Source organism: Suricata suricatta, chromosome 3, assembly GCF_006229205.1.
Source record: "Suricata suricatta isolate VVHF042 chromosome 3, meerkat_22Aug2017_6uvM2_HiC, whole genome shotgun sequence".
Taxonomy (NCBI): domain Eukaryota; kingdom Metazoa; phylum Chordata; class Mammalia; order Carnivora; family Herpestidae; genus Suricata; species Suricata suricatta.
This window is the reverse complement of record NC_043702.1, coordinates 143,217,591-143,236,050: the sequence shown is the minus strand read 5'-3', so window position 1 is coordinate 143,236,050 and position 18,460 is coordinate 143,217,591. Positions and strand designations below refer to the sequence as shown.

Here is an 18,460-nt window from a genome sequence, read left to right as displayed (position 1 = left end):
TCCTTGGTGGCAATCATGGTCTTTAATTATTAATTAAATCACATTTTTAATTTGTAAGCAAGTATCAGCTGGCAGGTGCTGGTTGAAGTACAGAGCTCAGAGGGAAAAAGACCTTAAAACTTAGTTCTTTGGCGATCAGCCCCTCCCCAGCATCATAAAAAACCCTCTTTTCTTCCCTTTGGTTCAGAACTCTTTGCATATGTAGCTTTAGGAGTGTCTGACCACTCTTTTATGCCATTGGGTCCATTTGAGTGACAGAAAAGGAAAGAGTCCTCTTCCCTGAGGTGGGGCTTGTGAGAGACTAGTCTCCATTACATTTTTCTTTTCTTCCTCCTCCTTATTCTAGAACTCTGCCTCCATCAGGAATGCAAGGGTCCTTGTAGAGAGATTCCTGGCCAAGAAGACAGGTAGAGGTACCCAACCTGGTTTCGACATTAGTTTATGCTACATAGTGCCCCTGAGCAAACCTCTTCTCCTCTCATGTGAGAAAGGGTAGCAAGTGTGTTTATGATTCCTTGTATGTACACTCATATTACATGACCTGTAAGACCCCAGGACTCCAGACAGTTCATGATTTCTCTCCCACTATGGGCAGAGGTGAGTACACCTGATGAAGATTTCAGGTCTTTGTGGGTATAACTGTTCCAAGCGAAGCCGCAGTTTCCAAGGATTCTGGAGGTTTACAAAAAGGCTGCTGGCTGGGTTTGCGGCCTTTCTGTCCCAGTGTCTAGAAGACTGCCTTGGCTCCAGTGAATCTCCAAATATGTATTTTCAATGAAGGAAAGAAGATGAAAGAGAGGAGGAATGAGAGAGAAGGAGGGGTAGAGTGGAGAGGAGAATCCCTTTGAGTATCCAATTAGAAGGGTGCAAAAAACCCTTCTTTCTGAAAGTAGCTCCCCACTCATATGATCTCTCTTCTTTCTGAGTGGTGCCTTTAAGATCTTAATTCTCCTTCCACTCTTGGGTTCTTTTGTGAAAATAAGCTGCAGAGGGAACCCCTCATGGCACCTCAACCCGACCAGGAACAGTTAGTCCAGGCTTGGATATCACTGAGAAGGGACCAGCACACCCTCTGAGCACAGGTAGGAGAGTGGGTTGTGAGTACACGCAATGAAGCCCTCTGGAGCTGAGGGCCCCGAGGATCAACATGATTCTGAAGGTGATTGTCATGGGTGGTGGAAGAGTGCAGCTGGTGCCTAGGCTTCTCTGGGGCCCCCCTGGACATCGGCAGCCATGTTATTGGTCTGGAGCAGGAAGGCAGTGTAGGCCATGTCAGCTTCCTCCCTGGAGGACTGAGGGAGCAACAGGACAGGAGTCAGTGTTTGGGGTGTTGGCTCAGTGGGTGGGGGTCAGAAGGAGAGTAGGCACTAAGTATCTTGAGTTCATCATCTTGGCTTAAACTACCCCAGACTGTGTTGACTGGCTGCTCTTAATCTAGCTCCCCATGCTCACCAAGGATGAATTTTGAGAAACGGAAAGTTGCAGTTTCTAAAAATATCTCCCTCTGTCTCACTACCGCCTTCCGACACATGGAGTGGAACCACCCCTGTTGCCTGGGCCTGTCCCCGGAAGCTCTGCCCACACAGTACACGGGCAAGGTCATCCAGGCTGGTACCAGCAACAGGACCACCAGCTCAAAGATGGAGCTTTGCCACAACACAGGGCTGGTGGGGAAGCTTGTCTTCAGGACTAGCTTATTCCTCTAATTGTTCCAGATTCGGGGTCTCTGCTGCTTCAAGGGAGAGGAGATATGATAGCAAGCATTTATACCCTGGGGTGAACAGGGGGTAGGAGGAGGGTAATACGTGACCCAGAGTCAGAAGTCACCTCTGGTAGGATTTCAAGTAGTATGGCATGTGGTTGGAGTGGGGAAGAGCTTCTAGGGACTATCAAATTGTCCACTGCCAGCAAATGTCTTCCAGACCCAAGCAAAAGCCTGATCCTGAGCAAACTCTCAAGGGAGGGTGGGTGGCCTGAAGTTCACAGGTTCGTTCCACAGTTCAGGAAGACAATTCACCAAATCACTGGCATTTGACATTTGACCTTTCTTACTCTGTGGCTGAAGCTTTTGTGCACTTCCTTCTGAACCGCCCTGCCTCCCTCCCTCCTGCATGTTCACAGCCTATAAATGCAGCTCAGCTCCTGCACCTCAGCCACATTAACACCATAACCAGTAAGATACGTCTTGCCCTCAAAAAGTTGACACTATCTTCCCTATTCTGACATGAGCCCCTGCTCTAAGGTAGTTTCTTCTGAGGTCTAATTACAGTCCCTCATGCTATACTTCCTTGTCACACAACTGGGACGGCCTTCTCCTTCCTCACTCTTACCCTTTTTGGCTTCTTGGGTTCTTCCGTCTCCGTGGTATTCTCAGTGGTAGCGCCAAACTCTATGTGAAGAACAAGGTGGGGGGAATTAGCCTTCACTAGCTTCATATTCCCACCCCAGAGGCAGAGTCAGGTCTAATTCTTGTTCACCCAGGGGTTGGGCATTCCCTTGAGTGAGGGACATACCATCATTTCCTCCAAGAGATGTTTCCTGAGTGACGTGAGAGGCTCCCATGTTGTCATTGGCACCAAACTCCCTGGAGTTCTCAAAGTCCGACATGCTAATGTCCGTCCTGTAGCTTCTAACTGAAATCCGGTCTGTCCAGGAGAAAGAGGGGTTGGTGTAGGGACAGAGGACAAATGTGAGCAGGATGTGCTGCCTCGGAGGGAGCCCCAAAGGATAGTTGGAAGGGGCTGTGTGGCAGGTTGCCCACCTCTGACTCTAACCCAGAGAAGAACAGAAATGATCAGATATCCCTTCTCACAGATAATCAAAATTCAACAACCCCTGATCTTTCAATGCACAGTGTCTCATTCTGTCCTCACATCAGCCCTGTGAGATGGTTATTATTATCCCTGTTTTGAGCCCTGACAAAACTGAGGCTTGAAATGGGGACACCCAAAGTCACACAACCGATCAGTTCTCAAACTAGGGTACAAGTGTAGTTCTCCCTGAACTCCTCCTCCTGATAATTATGCCTCTAAACTCGGACCCTGAGCCATCAGAGAGGACTTTCCAGAGGCAGGAGCACTTTAATGCACATTTTGGGTATGAGTTTATCTTTCCCCATCCTGCTTTCCCAGAACCCTTTCTTGGAGCCTATGAAAGAGAAGGGACTGTAACAGTTCCCCACAAAAGACAGCTAACTCCCCCCAACTGAGGTCTGAGGGCACGGGGTTGGAGATGGGAAGCAGGGGCATGCCGGGCACTCACCGACATTCTTCCTGTGCCGTGCTCTGAGCACCCCCACTACCACAGCCCCCAGTGCCAGCACCAGGCCCAGGGGCACCAGGGTGGACACAAGCACTTTGGAGCTCCCGCCTTGTCCTGCAGAGCTGATAGAAGGACTGAGTTAGTCACTAGAAGGGAGACCTGGGGTCCAGGTTGGTTCTCACTGGCTCCTTTTTTCAATCCCTCCTCTTGATGTGGCCCCTAGCTCTACTCTTCTAAGGAGACTTCTCAGACATGGCAAAAGACAAGACTGGGTCTTCTTTGTGTCTCAGGCCTGGGAAATTAAACTGAATAGTGGACACCACCCCAGCCACAGGTGAAGGGCAGAGGCCTCTCCTGAGCACAAGCCAAGGCAGTGAGGGCTGCTGCACTATCAGCAGGTAGACCAGGCTCTCCTCTGTAGTCCCCGTGGCCCAGCCTCAGCTCCTTGTCCTCTGGGATGTTCTTCCTCACCTGCTCGCATCCGCGGATGCTATGCTTCCACCAGCGGGGTGTCCAGTATCCTTCGCTGCTCTGTCCTCCACAGAAAACCCAGAATCCTGAATCACTTTCTTCTCAATCTCCCTGACACTTGACTCTACTGCCTCTTCGCCAGGAGCAGCATTAAATAGGTTGACATCTTGGGACCCTGGAGAAAGACAAGCAGGGCTGAATTATTGTTCTCTGTCTGTTTGCACTCCCTGGAGTTAGGGAATCCATGGAGTGAGACTTCATTAGCAATCACAGGGTCAGGGTAAGATCTCAAAGCTATTAGACTGGAGTCCAGGTGACTCTAGAAAGAGAAGAGTGATGGTCCTCTCTAGCTTGTCAGACGATCTCTGTCCTGTTCACACCAAATTCATTTCCATCTACAAGGTCCCATGGCATAGGTCCAGCTCTGTTTAAGGGCTAACCTATCATTTGGAGAAGGAAGTTTTTCTCAGCTTTGAAACCCTGCTCAAGGTCTGGGGACCACAGGACTGGGTGCAATAGTGCTGCCCCCTGGTGGTACCTTGACAATGGGTCCCTCAGTGAACCAGACTAGCTGCACCCAGACACCATAGGATTTCTAGAGGGACTAATCATTCCCTCTTTAGGGCTAAAACATTTTATGCAACATTTTAAAAGAGACTTAAGATGCAAACTTGCTAGTGGAGGTTGCCTTAATTTTTTTTTATCAGCTCTTGTACATGAAGCTATCTGGCCCTCTTGTGAGTAGGCTTTGGCAGAGGATACTGCAATGTGGTAGTGACTCTGGAATTTCTGTATATAGAAGATCTCTCTTAAGGGTTTCAGAATGGTCTAGAGGGACAACTGCAGGACTTGTCTTGAAGCTGAGGTTGTGGCAAACCTATTAATATTTATTTATTTATTTAGTTTTAGTTTGTATGTTTATTTCAGATGCTCTTTTTAGAGAGTTAAATGGAACGATGTAGAGGCTAAATCTCTTCTTACTTCAGTCTTTTATATCCAAACCTAGAGGCCACCCCTGATGGAGAAGCCTGTAGGCAGGAGCCTTTCTCTGGTGTCTCCGGGAGAGTTGGGGGGGGGGTATAGATTTACCTTTTACCCTCTTCTCGACGGCCACGTAGACAGCAACGGTCTCTCCGTATCGGTGGCCGTCCTTCACCCCACACCAGTACCAGCCTTCATCCTCTTTGGTAACTGGGTTCAGGGTCAGAGAAATGATCTGGCTCTTCTGGTCACAGTTCACGAAGGCCTGGCTGGGGCCATCATCTTGGGTGGGCAGGGTCTTGCACCCTTTGTTACTCCACTTGCACCAGTACTTCTCCTGGGCGTAGTATTTGCACGGGAAGTGGCAGGGGAGCTTGAAAGTCTCTCCCACGAAAGCAGTTACATTCTTGGGTGCCTTGAGGCTTGGTTCTCCTGGAGCAGGGAGGGAGGGAGAAATAGTCACACAAGTCAGCACTGGTGAAACTGCAAGGAAATGACTGTGGTGAGGACCTTGGTCCATAGTCCGTGTCCTCTCTGGATAGCATTATAAATAAATACATGATACTGAATACATAAAGAATGTAATAATGTGTCTATGTAATGATTATTATTGGTGACCCCCATACATTAATCTAGTCTATCATAAAACACAGACTCTGTACTTCAGTTTTCTTTCCTTGTGCCTCTCTTCTCTTCTAGAACTTCATACAAAGAGCTGCACTCTACTTCAGCTGATGCCATATATACCATGAAAGAGGCCATCATTCTTGATAATAAAAGGTGCTATGTGTGGTGGTTTGGAGAGTGTGGGGTGTGCACAGAAAAGGGTGCTGATAACAATTATGAAAACATGATCTTTCAGCAGGTGGGCTCTCTCCCAAGGTCTGTCCCATCAGCGTGGGATGAGACAGGAGGAAGGGTGGTTTGGGGTGATGTCGCTGCTGACTGGATGATCCTGGGGTTGCCTCCTCTCCTTTTTGCCCCAGTTCAGCTCTTACCTTCGACAATCTTGAGCTCCACCGTGGACCTCCAGCGAACATCACCATTGGTCAGACACCAGTAGAAGCCAGCATCCTCTGTGGTGAGCTGATTGAGTATGACCGTGTAGGTGCCATTGCCTGGCTCTTTGTATAGCACGAGCCTGCCCTCATACTGCTCATCTACCAGCCCCTCACTCTCTACCAGCTCTTGGCAGTGACCACTTTGAGTATCTTCCCAGCGACACCAGTACTTTATGCTGTCTGCTTCCTTAGGGTTGTAGGGGCAGAGCACTGCCACAGAGCCGTCGACCACACCTTTCACCACAGAGGGACTATGGGGCATCGTGGTCTCTGAAAGTACAGATGGAGATGGAATTTTAGAACATAGGCAACATGGTCTGGGATGTCTCTTTCCCATGGTTTTAGCCAGAGTGGGGAGTGAGGTTTAGACTATTTACCTCACTCTCCTTAGAAAATGAGAAAGACTGTCCTAATGTCATAGAGCCTATAGCTGGAGCCATCCAAGCAGACTCCAGTGATCTTCACCACTAGCCTGGGCATCTCGTTTTCTTTTTCCACCTTATTCTGGGCAGAGAATAGAAGGAGTTTAAGGAGAGGTTATCAGTCCTTGAACTCCTTAGGCTTCTTACAAAATCTCTCCACATGTAACTATTTGTCTGTTTATTCGCTCATACCATAACAATGGCCAGATGGTTTTTCTCCAAATTAGGAAAATACATTTAGAATGATATAATTTAAAATATAAACTATGTAGCACAGAAGGTTTAATTGGTGAGGACCCTGAGGGCCATCAGAAAAGGATGGTCATTATCTAATAAGCCAAAGCTGAGGTTCAGTGGGGATGCTGAGCTACGAAGATGCTGAGGAATGTGATGAGGACTGAGCTGGGTATAAAAATGATGTGCAGGGGATATGAACCCCTTAAGGAAAAGTCACAAGAGCAGGGACATTGAACTGCAAGCACTGGTTTGCTGTTTCTCATGAAGGTAACTCTATATAGGACACTCCCAGGTGAGAGGGAGCAGGGATTAAATGATTTCACCACTTTGCTGGCTTGCCAAAGTAGAGCTGAGTAGGCCAGATGGTGCAGAATAAAAAATGACCTAATGAGATGTTGAGGGGGAAATTTAGAGGCTGGGGCACTGTGTTCCTGGGAGAGCTCCGAAACCAAGATAAGCCAAACTCTCTCCCATTTGAGTGTGAGGGATGAGGTGCTATTCTGCTCAAAAGACAAAGAGAAGGGACAGGTGGCCCGTGCAAGCCTGAGGTTCCATGCTAAGTCCTCATCATGGCTCTCTGAGACCCAAATGATCTACAGGTTTTGCCTCAGTCAAGTGCTTCACTCTCCTTTCTGTTAATCAGGGACAGCCATCGAAAGGCCTTTAATAACCTAATTAGTTATTACACAAGTAATATGTAGTAGGTAACACAAGGCAGAGGCCATGTTTCCTAGCTCTCCTGTCCAGCTGTCCATGGAGCATGCAGTCCAGGGTTTGTCAGAGAGCAGACATTATTGACTGACTGATGGATACTGGATAGACTCACAGCATGGGAGCCAGGTGCCCTCCTACTGCACTGACACAACTTTTCCCCTCCCAGTGGCAGGTCTCACCTTCATTAACAAAGAGTTGCCAAGCTTGGAAGGGCCAGTCTTCATGAGGTTGGCCATCAGAGTGAGCTCCACACAGGTACTGCCCTGCATCCTCTTTCCTCAGGCTGGTGATATACACACTGAAGGAGCCTTGGTCTCTGGTAGTGAGCAGGATCCTGCCCTCAAAATCCTTAGCCTTCTTCCCCAGGGTGTTGATGACCACGTCACAGTTTTCCCCATCGCTCATCTGGCACAGAAATTTGGCCACATTTGTCGTGTCAGAGCCCAGGGAACAGTCAAAGGCCACTGAGCCCCTCAAATCTCCATAAAGCAGTTCAGGCTCAGGCTTCAGCACTTGGAGGTCAATATTGCGCTTATCACCACTGGAATCGTCCCCAGTCTGGCAGACGTACATCCCAGCATCGCTGAGCTGGATTCGTTTGATAATGAAACTGAACACTAATTGGCTAGTACCCTGAATAACGAGATCTCCTCTGTTACTATAGTTGGGGTTCACATACCCATTGGAGTCAATGACTAGGACACAGAGCTCGCCTGTCTTCTTGCACACAGACTTCCTTTTCTCAGAATTCCCAGGCTTGAAAGGGCAGGTAATAGTCACTGTTCTGCCCAAGTCAGCTATGTAGACTTCAGTGTCATTTATGACACCAGGACCTACAGGACAAGGGCCAAGTGACAATTTGTGATTTCACTTTCTTGAGATGCAAGGCTGCTCAGTATTTCCAGTGAGGGCCCAGGTATGCCTCTCACCTTCAGAGCTCTCCTCCCCAGAGGGACACTGTCAGAATATGCCTTCCAAGACTTAGCCTCATTGCTGTCTCCCCCATGAAGTCCTCCCTAAGCTGGCACTAATCTCTGCCTCCTTTGAACTCTCTTGACATTTACAGCTGTATCTCTTTACATCTGATCTTGCACATAGTTAATTATGTTCCCCTCAACGTGGAAGTCCCTTGAGACCAAAGACATCCTTTATACATGTTTGACTCCCCAGCAGTGCCTAGCACAATGCCTATACATAGGTGCCCAAATTAACATGTGCTGAAATAAACAGAATGAATATTAAGTGTAGGGTGATGGAGTCCAGTGTTGTGATAGAAGTTTCTAAAATTTACAAAAGTCCAAATATGGACTTCTTTGTAAAGGAATACATTTTTGCTATTTAAAGTATATACTCATGGTCTCCCATGTTCTGGACATCTTGTATAGAGTCAATTCCAAGCTCTCCTCAGCTCTTAAAATTCTCCCATTTTATGACTCTACATGACCGCCTGAATGAACTCTTTATTTAGTCCCCAGATAATACTAGGCACATCCCAAAGGAGCAAAACATATCTTGGAGAACCCTTCTCATTTTTATCCCTTAAAATCTCTTTCTCTCTTAATTTCTTCTTGATTATCTAATACGCCTTTGTCATTAAATCTTGTAGGAAAGATCTTTCTTATTTTTCTCTTCTCTCAATTAGAACAGCCTTGTTCGGTGACCCACTCCTTCAGGGCCCTGGTCTTTGGGCAAGAACTGATCATTTAATTTATGCTGAGGGTGTTGATGGACTAATGGATCCCAGGTAAAAAATGCATTTTGAAAGGAGCCTTCTGGTTCACTAAGATCTTGATCTGAAGGGTGCACTAATGGCAGGAATTTAAGAATGTCTATAAATTGCTCCCTGGTGTTTCTGTCTCGCTCAGTTCAAAGCCCTCTTTCTCCACCTGCCATACACAGTAAGAGAACTAGTTCTCCTGATGCTCTTTTAAGCTATAGCCTTAGTAAAACTCTAAAATGTTATAGCCCTTGAAGACCTAGAAAGTCCACCCATGACCCCCTAGTAGGTCCCATACGTCTCATTTCCATGCTGTATTATGAAAAGTCCTTGGCCTCTGGAAGGAGGACTCACAGCAGTCCCATCCCATGCCAGACCCTCTTTCCTCTCAGGAAATTCTTCCTGAAGCCCTCCCATTACTCCTGAGATGAGCATCTCTCACTTTTCCAAAGGAGCTCAAGGAATCTAGATTCTTACCCCGGCTGACCTCCAGGCTCACATCAAAGTTCAGGCCTCGGCTACTAATGCCCAGACCACACTTGTAGCGTCCAGAGTCATTCTGGGTGAGACGGCCAATGTTCACCACAAATGTGTTGTTCTCGGGGAAGTTGGTGAGGTTGGCTCTGCCCTCATAATCCTTGGAGACGTAGCCCTCCGAAGAGATGAGGGTTAGGCAGCGGCCCTTGGCTCCCTGCCGGCACCAGTACTTCCGGGTATGGCGGTTGACAGAGGTGGCTGGATAGTAGCATGTGATGGTTACTGAGCCACCTTCCACACTACTCACCTCCTGGGGACCAAATATGGGACTCTTCATAGAGACCACTGTGGGGACAGAAGACAGAGGTTTTCTGAGGCCTGAGGAGGTAAAGCCTGCTGAAAGGATCCTGACAGCTCACCCTGAGGAGATGAAATTATCCTTTTGATCCATGTATCTTTGGTGGGTTATTTGCTATGTACTACAGCTGGCCACTTGTTGTGACTGGGTAAAGTTATTGATTAATCAGTATTAAATTCTAATTGTACCTCATTAAAGATAATCACTATAAGGACAATGGAATGGCAAACTTATTTAATGATATCCTTTTTCATTAAAAAGCCACTTTGTAGGGTGCTAATCCATTGCATTTATTATCCATTATTTTCTTATATTTCTAAAAACACTTTGAAGATCCTTTTTTTTTTCCCCAGCAAAAATAGTGACAGCCACAAAGGCTAAATTATAGCAACTCTTAGAGATGCCTGGGTTAAGGTCAAGATCTTTTTTTTTCCCCTCCTGGTGAAGACCTTCCCTCTGGTGAAGTCACCAGACTCCTGGCCTTGAAACGAGGAATTGCCATTCCTGTCCCTGACCACCTCCAATACTTGGTCACCTATCTATTATCAGACGTGACCTTCCTGTATCGACTGTGCTACTCCTTCTCAAAGGAGAGCAAGTTTTGAGAGTGGCGTTCCTGCAGATAGGGTTGATTTTAGTGCTCCCAGGGAACTGGATCATGGAGGGGTGGGCTGGGGCCTGACAGACGCACCTGGGAAGACAGCCAGCAGGCAGGAGAGGAAGAGAAGCCTCATCGTTGGTGGCTCTCACAGGTCTGTGCCACCCAGGCCAACTTCTTTCCTGGGAAGCTGAAAGACAATAGCACAAAGTATGAAGCTCTTGTGTCTTCCAAGACTAAGTGGGCCTTAAAGTTCCTGTAACACCTGTTTGGTTTTGTAGCTCCAGTAACTGACATAAATCCTGTTGAAGGAAAGAATGGCTCCGCCTTCCCCATTACAGCTCAAAGTCCCATTATCTCACAGTATTTTTTGTTCCTTAATAGTTTTTTTTAATGTTTATTCATTTTTAAGAGACAGAGCCAGAGCATGAGTGGGGGAGGAGCAGAGAGAGAGGGAGACACAGAATCAGAAGCAAGCTCCAAGCTCTGAGCTCTCAGCACAGAGCCTGATGCAGGGCTTGAACTCACGTACCACAAGATCATGACCTGAGCTGAAGTCGGACACCCAACCAACTGAGCCACCCAGGCACCCCAGTTCCGTAATAGTTGTAAGTAGATTTTTGTCGTCTCAGCTAAACTGCATGTTCCTTTGGGATAGGGACACAGGTGCCACTTTTTTCTGTATCCCCATCTGGGAGGCATGGTCCTGGGCAAGATCTGTAAGGTCTCAGGAGTAGCTTGCTGGATGATTGGTTACTACCAAGTGGCCGCATCTCTCTGTTTCAGTTGCCCTCCTCACATCCCTGGCATATTTTATGGTGTGTTCATATAAGTAAACTGAGACCCATAAAGGAAGCCTGGGAAGGATCAAAGTTGTAAACGTAACAATGATGGTATCTTGCCATAATCTCTTTCCAAGCACTGTGTTAAATAATGTACATGTATTATTTCATTTAAACTTCATATCACCCACTGAAGTAGATGTCCTTATCCCCATTTTACCAAGGAAGAAATGAAAGGTTAAAGTTAAGTGCTTTCCTTAAGGAATTAAGTGTGGGGGTGGGCAGGGTTGGGGGGGCAGGGGATGGGGCAAGATTTGAACCCAACCTTGTCAGACTCCAAAGTCAAAGCTCTTCACTTCTTCCAATGTACTGTGTTGCACCTCAAACACAGCAGCAGGCTTGTCCTAATGCTCATTCCTGTCACTTGTAGAGCCCCCATCATTTATCAAAGTGTTGTCATTTATGTTTTTACTGGAGATTTATAATTCCCCTTTAATTAAGACGGAATGGATATGATTATAACCGTTTTATGGATAATAGAATCCAGATCTTGAGATGCTGAATGATAGGCCCAAGATTTCCCAGAGACTTGGTTATGGGGTCGGGGTTAAAAATGTAGGTATTGTGGCTTCTGTTATCCTGCCTTGTGGTTCAGAGAATTCAACCAAGATAAGGCCACGTGGAGGGTTCAGTGCATGCAAGCCTTGTCACATCTGTGGATGTAGCCATGGGTTGGGGCAGGGAGTGCTGTGTGAGGGTCCCAGGGCTCAGCCTTAGGACCCAAATTGCAGCCCAGAGGAGGAAAGAGGTGGACAGAGGAGCCCCACATTCCCATGAATTTGAACAGGTTTAACCTTTGGAGTGGCTTGCCAATGAGAGCGTTAAGGGAGAAAACCATGTCAACAAACTCAGGGCAATAATGAGCACCCATAAAGATAAGGAAGCTCTAAGCAATTAGGAGCCCAGGAAGTGATCTCTCAGGCTCCCCTTGCCACCTTTGCCCTTGTTCTTGCTCTCTGAGACTCCTTTCACTAGCCTGAGCCAAAGGCAATAGAGTTGTTTATCTTGATTATTTCTTTTCCATTGGGGAATTTCCCTGCCAGGAACCTTTTTATTTCCTTGTGGAGACAAAGGTATTCTGTTTCTCCAGTTCTTTGGAAGAGTAAGGGGAACGGGTTAGGGAAGGAGGAGACAGATATGGTGTCAGGTGGCAGCTTGAGGTTCTCTTGATTCCAGTTAATTGCCCCACACCTTCCACACCAGGCCAATGATTAACTTCTGGAGTAGGTCATTAGCCAAAGGCTCAGGAGATGCTGACTAGGGGAACCACCGGAGTAGACACTATGGGTCACCATGAGAGGGACTCCCAGGTGGGACCAGGTGTTGGAAGGCTGGGAAGTCTGTCTCCTCTGGAAGACTTGGGACGTGCTGGCTGCAGAGTCCCAGGGAAATTACCACCTGCCATTTGCACTGGCTTTGGGTGTACTGACGAAATGCCATGTGCTTTAAGAGCCTAAGCCAGCAGTGCTTTCCTTGGTTCTGATTCCCCTTCTTATCTCTAGATAAGCAAGCTCCCTAATATTTCTGTGAGACAGGAAGGGGTCTTCCCATGGGCTGAGCTGAGGGGTGCTGTGTCTCCTCTGGATTGATAAAAGTGATTTGCTTTGGCTTATAGAAAGGCAGATGCCAGATTTTCCCCAGTGGGGGTCCCAGCTTCTGCTCCAGGCTTTCTGTCACGTGTGACATGCTTGGATGGCTGTGAATGCCCACCCAGGGAGAGGACGTGCACGTGGACCCTTTACCCTTTGCACAGCTTCGGGCCAGGGACGAGAGCATCAGGCATGCACATCTAGAAGAGCAAACCTGACAGAGGGTAACCTTGGCAAGGAACACACAACCTAGTCACTGGGGAGATAATGGGAGTACAAGGGCACCCCCACTCACAGAAGAAGGAAATCTTCTCTGTCCAAAGCTAAACTTGAAGTATACATTCTCTGCTAGAAGCTGAAAGGGTCCTAGGCTTTGAGAATCATTAGAGATCCCTTCCTCTCAAACCCAGACTTTCCTCCAAAACCTCATCAAGTCTCAGGGATGCCCCAGTCATGGTGGTTGGAGCTGGCGTAAAGCATTTGCTTAAGGAAAGAGAATAATATTTATTGGACTCCTACTATGCACCAGATATTTTTCTAACTGCTTTTCTTCTATGACTTCATCCATTATCAGGGCAAACCAAGAGGTAGATCTTCATGTTATAAATGGGAGATCTAAAGGTTAGAGAGATTGTTGACCCCAAGACCCACAGCAGAATTGGATCACAACCTTATTATCACTCCTTAGATGAACAGAGAGACCTGTCCTTTTGGGATCTACATAGGCTAGGATATCATAATAAAGGCATTTTTCCCCCTCATCCTTAAAACAGGAATTGTTTGGTTTTGTTTTATCAGCTAGGCTGGGATATCCTAAATCATTCTCATGTTACCCAGTTACAATCTCTGACATATCTATAACATGCCTCCACAATAGTGGACTGGAGCAGGGTTTTCAGCTGTACTGGAGAATGGAGTTTGCCACCTTATAAAATTACTCTGTCTGGCTCCCTTTCAGGTAGAGTGACAACTTCAGATCTAATGGCTTGGAGTCCAAAGCTTTGCCCATCTAATCCACAGTTTCCTTTTTTTTATTCAAAAGGAGATGGATTCCCCAGACCAGGTCCCAGCATGGCTGTTGGTGAACCACATGGCCTCCACTCTCTCTGAGCTCTTCATCTGTTTAGTGCGTAGCAGAGGGCCAGCTAGGGCTTTCACAGCCCCAGGGGCTTCAGAGATGACACAGAGCATGCACTTTGGGGATGTAAAACCAAGCTGGCAGTTTCTGACATTTTCCCATGAGTGTGAACTTGAAGGAGCAAGCAGATTGGAGCTCAGAGAAGTGGGGAGCAGCTGTCTCAGCTGGGGATGAGGTTTTCCTTGGCCTGGACTGAGTAGCCCCTTTCCCTGCTTCCAGGAGAGGCACTGCTTGAGTCCATTTGGGATGACCCTTTTATCTCCCTTGAGTGCTGGAGCCGAGCACATACTAGAGTGATCCCGGAAACTGCATTATCACTAAAGGAGGGAGAGCGGTCTGTGTGCTTTGGAAGGGCCTCAGACTTTAAATGACAAGTGGAAGCTTATGAGAGTTTATGTAGTTTATGTAAGCCCTGGAGTATGGGACAGTCTCCAAGCAAAAGAAATGTTCAGGGGAGGAATAAGAATTCCTTTCTTGCCAAGAAGATGGAGAGAGAACAGCCAAGGGGATCAAAGAATGTATGAGCTAGAAAGATCTAAGACTTTCTATTTCCATCCCTATCATTAACGCAAAAATTAAGCAGAAATTAAACATTTGAAATACCAGCTCCATGAAGCTCCGGGAATAAGCCTCATGGATTTCCAGATGACCTTTTCGCAAAAATGTAGAGCCCTATTATTGATTCTATCCCATTATACCTTGATGCACAGAAACCTATCTCATCGGCCTTATCAGATGGCTAGCTCCTGGACCACCTGAGGTGGTCTCTCCAACACAGATGGGCTTGCATTACAGCATCTGTCAAGGACCAGCTGCTCAGCAAAGTCCGATGGGATCGGAAATGGTTACATCCCCGTCTCCTCTGGGGGAAGGGCAAAGTCGGGGTTGTTTTCTTTCACTTTGCCTTCTTGGTTCTGGGGTCACAAGGGACAGTTGCATGAAGAGGAGCCCGGAAGGTGGACGAGACCCCAGAGGTCCTGAGGTCTGCTGTGTCACAGGCTGCCAGAAGAGCTCTACCAAGTGGGTAAAATATCTGGCTCAGCTCTATCTGTAAAATGAGCATCATAGTCCCTTGACTCTTCTAGAGAGAAGGGCTTCTGTGAGGGGAAGGGATAACGGACTATGGGAAGGGACAATGGGACATGCATATGCAGTGTTTTTATATAGTACAAAGTATCCTTCAACTGTAGGAGGTTATAGTCAGTCTTAAGCGTAAGAGAGTGAGGGTCTGTGCACTTGACTTTCCTGGTTGCTGGGCACTTGGAGAGTGGCCTGGATCATGAGCTCTGAGGCTTGGCTATCAGCTCTCTTACTCTGGGTCTGTGTGGTTCAGGGGTAGGGGTTTTAAACTCCTTGAGCCTCAAGTCCTCATTTGTAAACTGGAGACAATTGTACCTAGTATAGAGAATTGCTGTAAGGACTAAATGCCACAACATACATATGTAAAGTCCTTGGTATAGTGTCTGGCTTAAAAAGTGTTAGTTCCCTTTCTTAACTCCTCTCTAAAATCGAAACAGTCAGTGCATCTGGGTGGCTCTATCAGTTAAGTGTCCAACTCCTGATTTCAGCTCAGGTCACTGTCCCACGGTCATGGGATCAAGTTCCACACTCAGTATGGAGCCTGCTTAAGATTCTCTCTTTTTCCTTCTCTCCCTCCACCATCATGACCCCCACTGGCATGTACACACTCACTCTCTCTATAAAAAATAATAATAATAAAAATAAAATCAGTACAGCCTTCTCTTTTTTCATGTCCAAGAGTGAGAGGGAAATAGATGTCTGTTCAGTGGGCATCCTTTGAAGACTAGGGGTGAGCTACTCAGGTTGGACCAGCATGGCCTGAAGAAGGAGAGCAGGTTAGAAGCAGGTGCTGTAATTATAGCTAGTACATATGCAATTATTCTCAAGTGCTTTACATGTGTTCACCTCACTTAATCTTTTGCAGCCACCCTAGGAGGGAGAATAAAATGGGCAAGCCCATTTCACAGATGAGACAATTGAGGCACAGAGAAGTATGAGATTTGCCCGAGATTACAAAGTTGGTAAGCAACTGCCATGGGATTCAAATTCACATACTCTGGACCAAAAGTATAAGCTCTAAGTCACTACGCTGGACTAGGAGGGTCTTGACATTGAAAGGAAGCAGTCAGGAGAGGAGGGAGCAGGAAATACACTCTTTAAGAAGTCAGTCCAGTTCTCTCCTTACCACTTCTCACAGGAAAAATAGTTCCTGTGAAAAGACACTTGAATCAATAGAAGTGGGTGCCAACAGAGAAATTTCTTCCTGAAAAATAATAATAGCTGCTATTTATTTAGCACCTACCATGTGTAAGGCATGTTATGTTCATTTCCTGTAACTGGACACATTGCCTCCGAAGCTTTTTTCTACATGGTCCATGCCAGTGACTTTGGAATCCCAGCCCCACCCCACCCAGAGAGGGCAAGACATATTTGAGGAGGGTGCTCTACTGAGCACATAATATTACTCTTTTTTTTAAGTTGGGTATTTTGTTTTGTACGTTAAAATGTTAACCTACCATGTTAAAATGCCTGTACCAAAATACCATCATTCATACCTGCTGGGTGGTTTTACACCACTCACATTAACTCAGAAAGTCTTAGTTTCCTCGACTCTGAATGGGATTGTGATACCTACCTTGCCTACCATCTGGATTTGTTTCAGGAGGGGATGAGAGGAAGCTGTGAGAAAGCCCAAGGAAAGGGGATTCACCCCACGGAAGCCTCTGTCTTCACAATAAAGCCACAGAGGTCAAGAGGCTCTAAGAGAGACGCCATGATGACAGAGCTAGTGGCCCTCCTGACTTCCTTGTTCTTTCTGCTACATCTCCACATTCAAGGCCTAGGAGACAGACGGGTGGATGAAGAGTTCCAGAGTGGGCTCTGGCGGGCAGATCACTGCCTTCTACCCTAGCCCGTGAATGGGAACACCCCCTCTTCAGACGTTGAAGAAGCTATACCTCCCCCAGTGAAGTGAGAGAGTGATGGCGGGGGGGGGCTTTGGTTCAAAACAGCCCCAGCAGCTCCAGTGGCCCCAGGCCTGGAGCAGTTACATAAGCAGAGCTGCAGGCGCTGGGAACGGAGCTTGCACAGTGCAGCTTCTGAACAACAGTTCCACGGTTGGTGTGTACGCTGTCAGGATAGATGGCAGGAGAGCATGGCGGGTGTCTGTATCGGGGGGGGGGGGGGGGGGGGCGCTCCTGGCTGCACAACCAGCAAGAACTCAGGACTCAGAACTGCTGTCTGTGCCTGGAAGGGGCTCTGCCCATCTTACCCACTTACCCCGGGAGGACCTGATTTTTCCTGCCATAGTGAGAGCAAGGTGACAGGATGATACATATTATGCCTCCATATGACAGGAATCACCTGGAACAAAGCTAGGTTGAAACTGGAAAGGGTCCCAGAGCCTCTCTGAAGCCCTGAAAAAGGGGCTGCATGTACCTCACCAGAGAGCTGGACATGGAAAGCTTCTAAGCCTAGAGGAGTTCCTGCCATGTGCCAGGCACTTTGTGTGTGATACCTCACCCGGGAGCGCCTGGTGCCCAGTGAGTCCTTGACTAATGGAACTAAACCAAAAAACACCAAATTCTGGTTATTTTGCTCTGGAGGTTACAAAGCAACTTCATACATTTTTCTCATTTGGACTTCACACACCCGGGCGATAGGCATTATTTGCATCCCCGTTTAACAGATTAAGAAACCAAGACTCAAAGAGCAATCAGGTGACTTGCCTAAGGTTACACAGTTAAACTGTGGAGGAGTTGGCAGCAAATTCTGGAGACACACGTTAGTGTAAAACTATACACGCTGACCACAGACATTCCTTCTTCCCACTTGCTGGCATCTCACAGAAATAGAGTGGAGGTTTCCCCACGCACGTGTGTCCTTGCTCATCTTTCTGGGTCATGCACCTCTGCTCCCCGGCCACATGCCCAGCCATGCGGGCTGCGCCCGTGTCCCCCTCACCGCACTCTCTGTGGGCTGGCAGTTGTGAACGTGGAGGGTTTCCTGAGCCACCATCCCAGTCCCTTCCCAAATGGTCTCCAGCTGCAGATCCCAGAACAGCCACACTTACTTTAAGCCACTGTCTTCTCTCCTGGCAACTCGGTTTCAGGGGCACAGCCTGCTGGCCAGTCCACAACCTGGGGCTTTCCAGAAGTTGCCAGCAGGACACTGGATGCGGCTGCCAAAACTGAAACTGTGTGCCGTGCTTGACCCACACCTGGGCTCTTAAAGGGACACTCTCCCATAGGCATGGCGGCCGGCCAGGGGCACGTGACTCTCAATGATCCCTTGCTCTCCTTTCCTTTTGGCTTTTCTGACTGGTTCCATTTGCCTCCCCTTGACCTTGGGGAGACTGTTACCAGGGAACCCTCCATTACTGCAGCTGCAGGATGCGAGAGAGAGTATCAGGCATGAAGAGCCTATTCTGCCTTTTGCTAGCTGCAAGATCCTCGGCAAGTCACCTTCATATTTCTTCCCATCTGAAAAATAGGGATAGTAATCCCGAACCTACGGGTTGAGTGTCTAACCAGATAATAGATGTAAAAACCTTAGTCCAGGTATGGTATGAAGT

General features: G+C 47.5%; 1 protein-coding gene across 1 annotated transcript; it reads right to left on the bottom strand.

The window, feature by feature from the left end:
- PIGR (polymeric immunoglobulin receptor) lies at positions 1 to 18,071 on the bottom strand. Its single transcript, XM_029933128.1, has 11 exons — positions 17,960 to 18,071; positions 10,391 to 10,487; positions 9,342 to 9,686; positions 7,327 to 7,980; positions 5,712 to 6,044; positions 4,822 to 5,145; positions 3,733 to 3,907; positions 3,262 to 3,383; positions 2,514 to 2,645; positions 2,331 to 2,389; positions 1 to 1,292 (listed from the first exon to the last, which is right to left on the bottom strand). Exons 2-11 carry the CDS (start codon positions 10,431 to 10,433, stop codon positions 1,197 to 1,199), a joined length of 2,283 nt encoding a protein of 760 aa, XP_029788988.1. The 5' UTR covers positions 10,434 to 10,487; positions 17,960 to 18,071; the 3' UTR covers positions 1 to 1,196.
- Between the last annotated feature and the right edge of the window lie 389 nt (positions 18,072 to 18,460).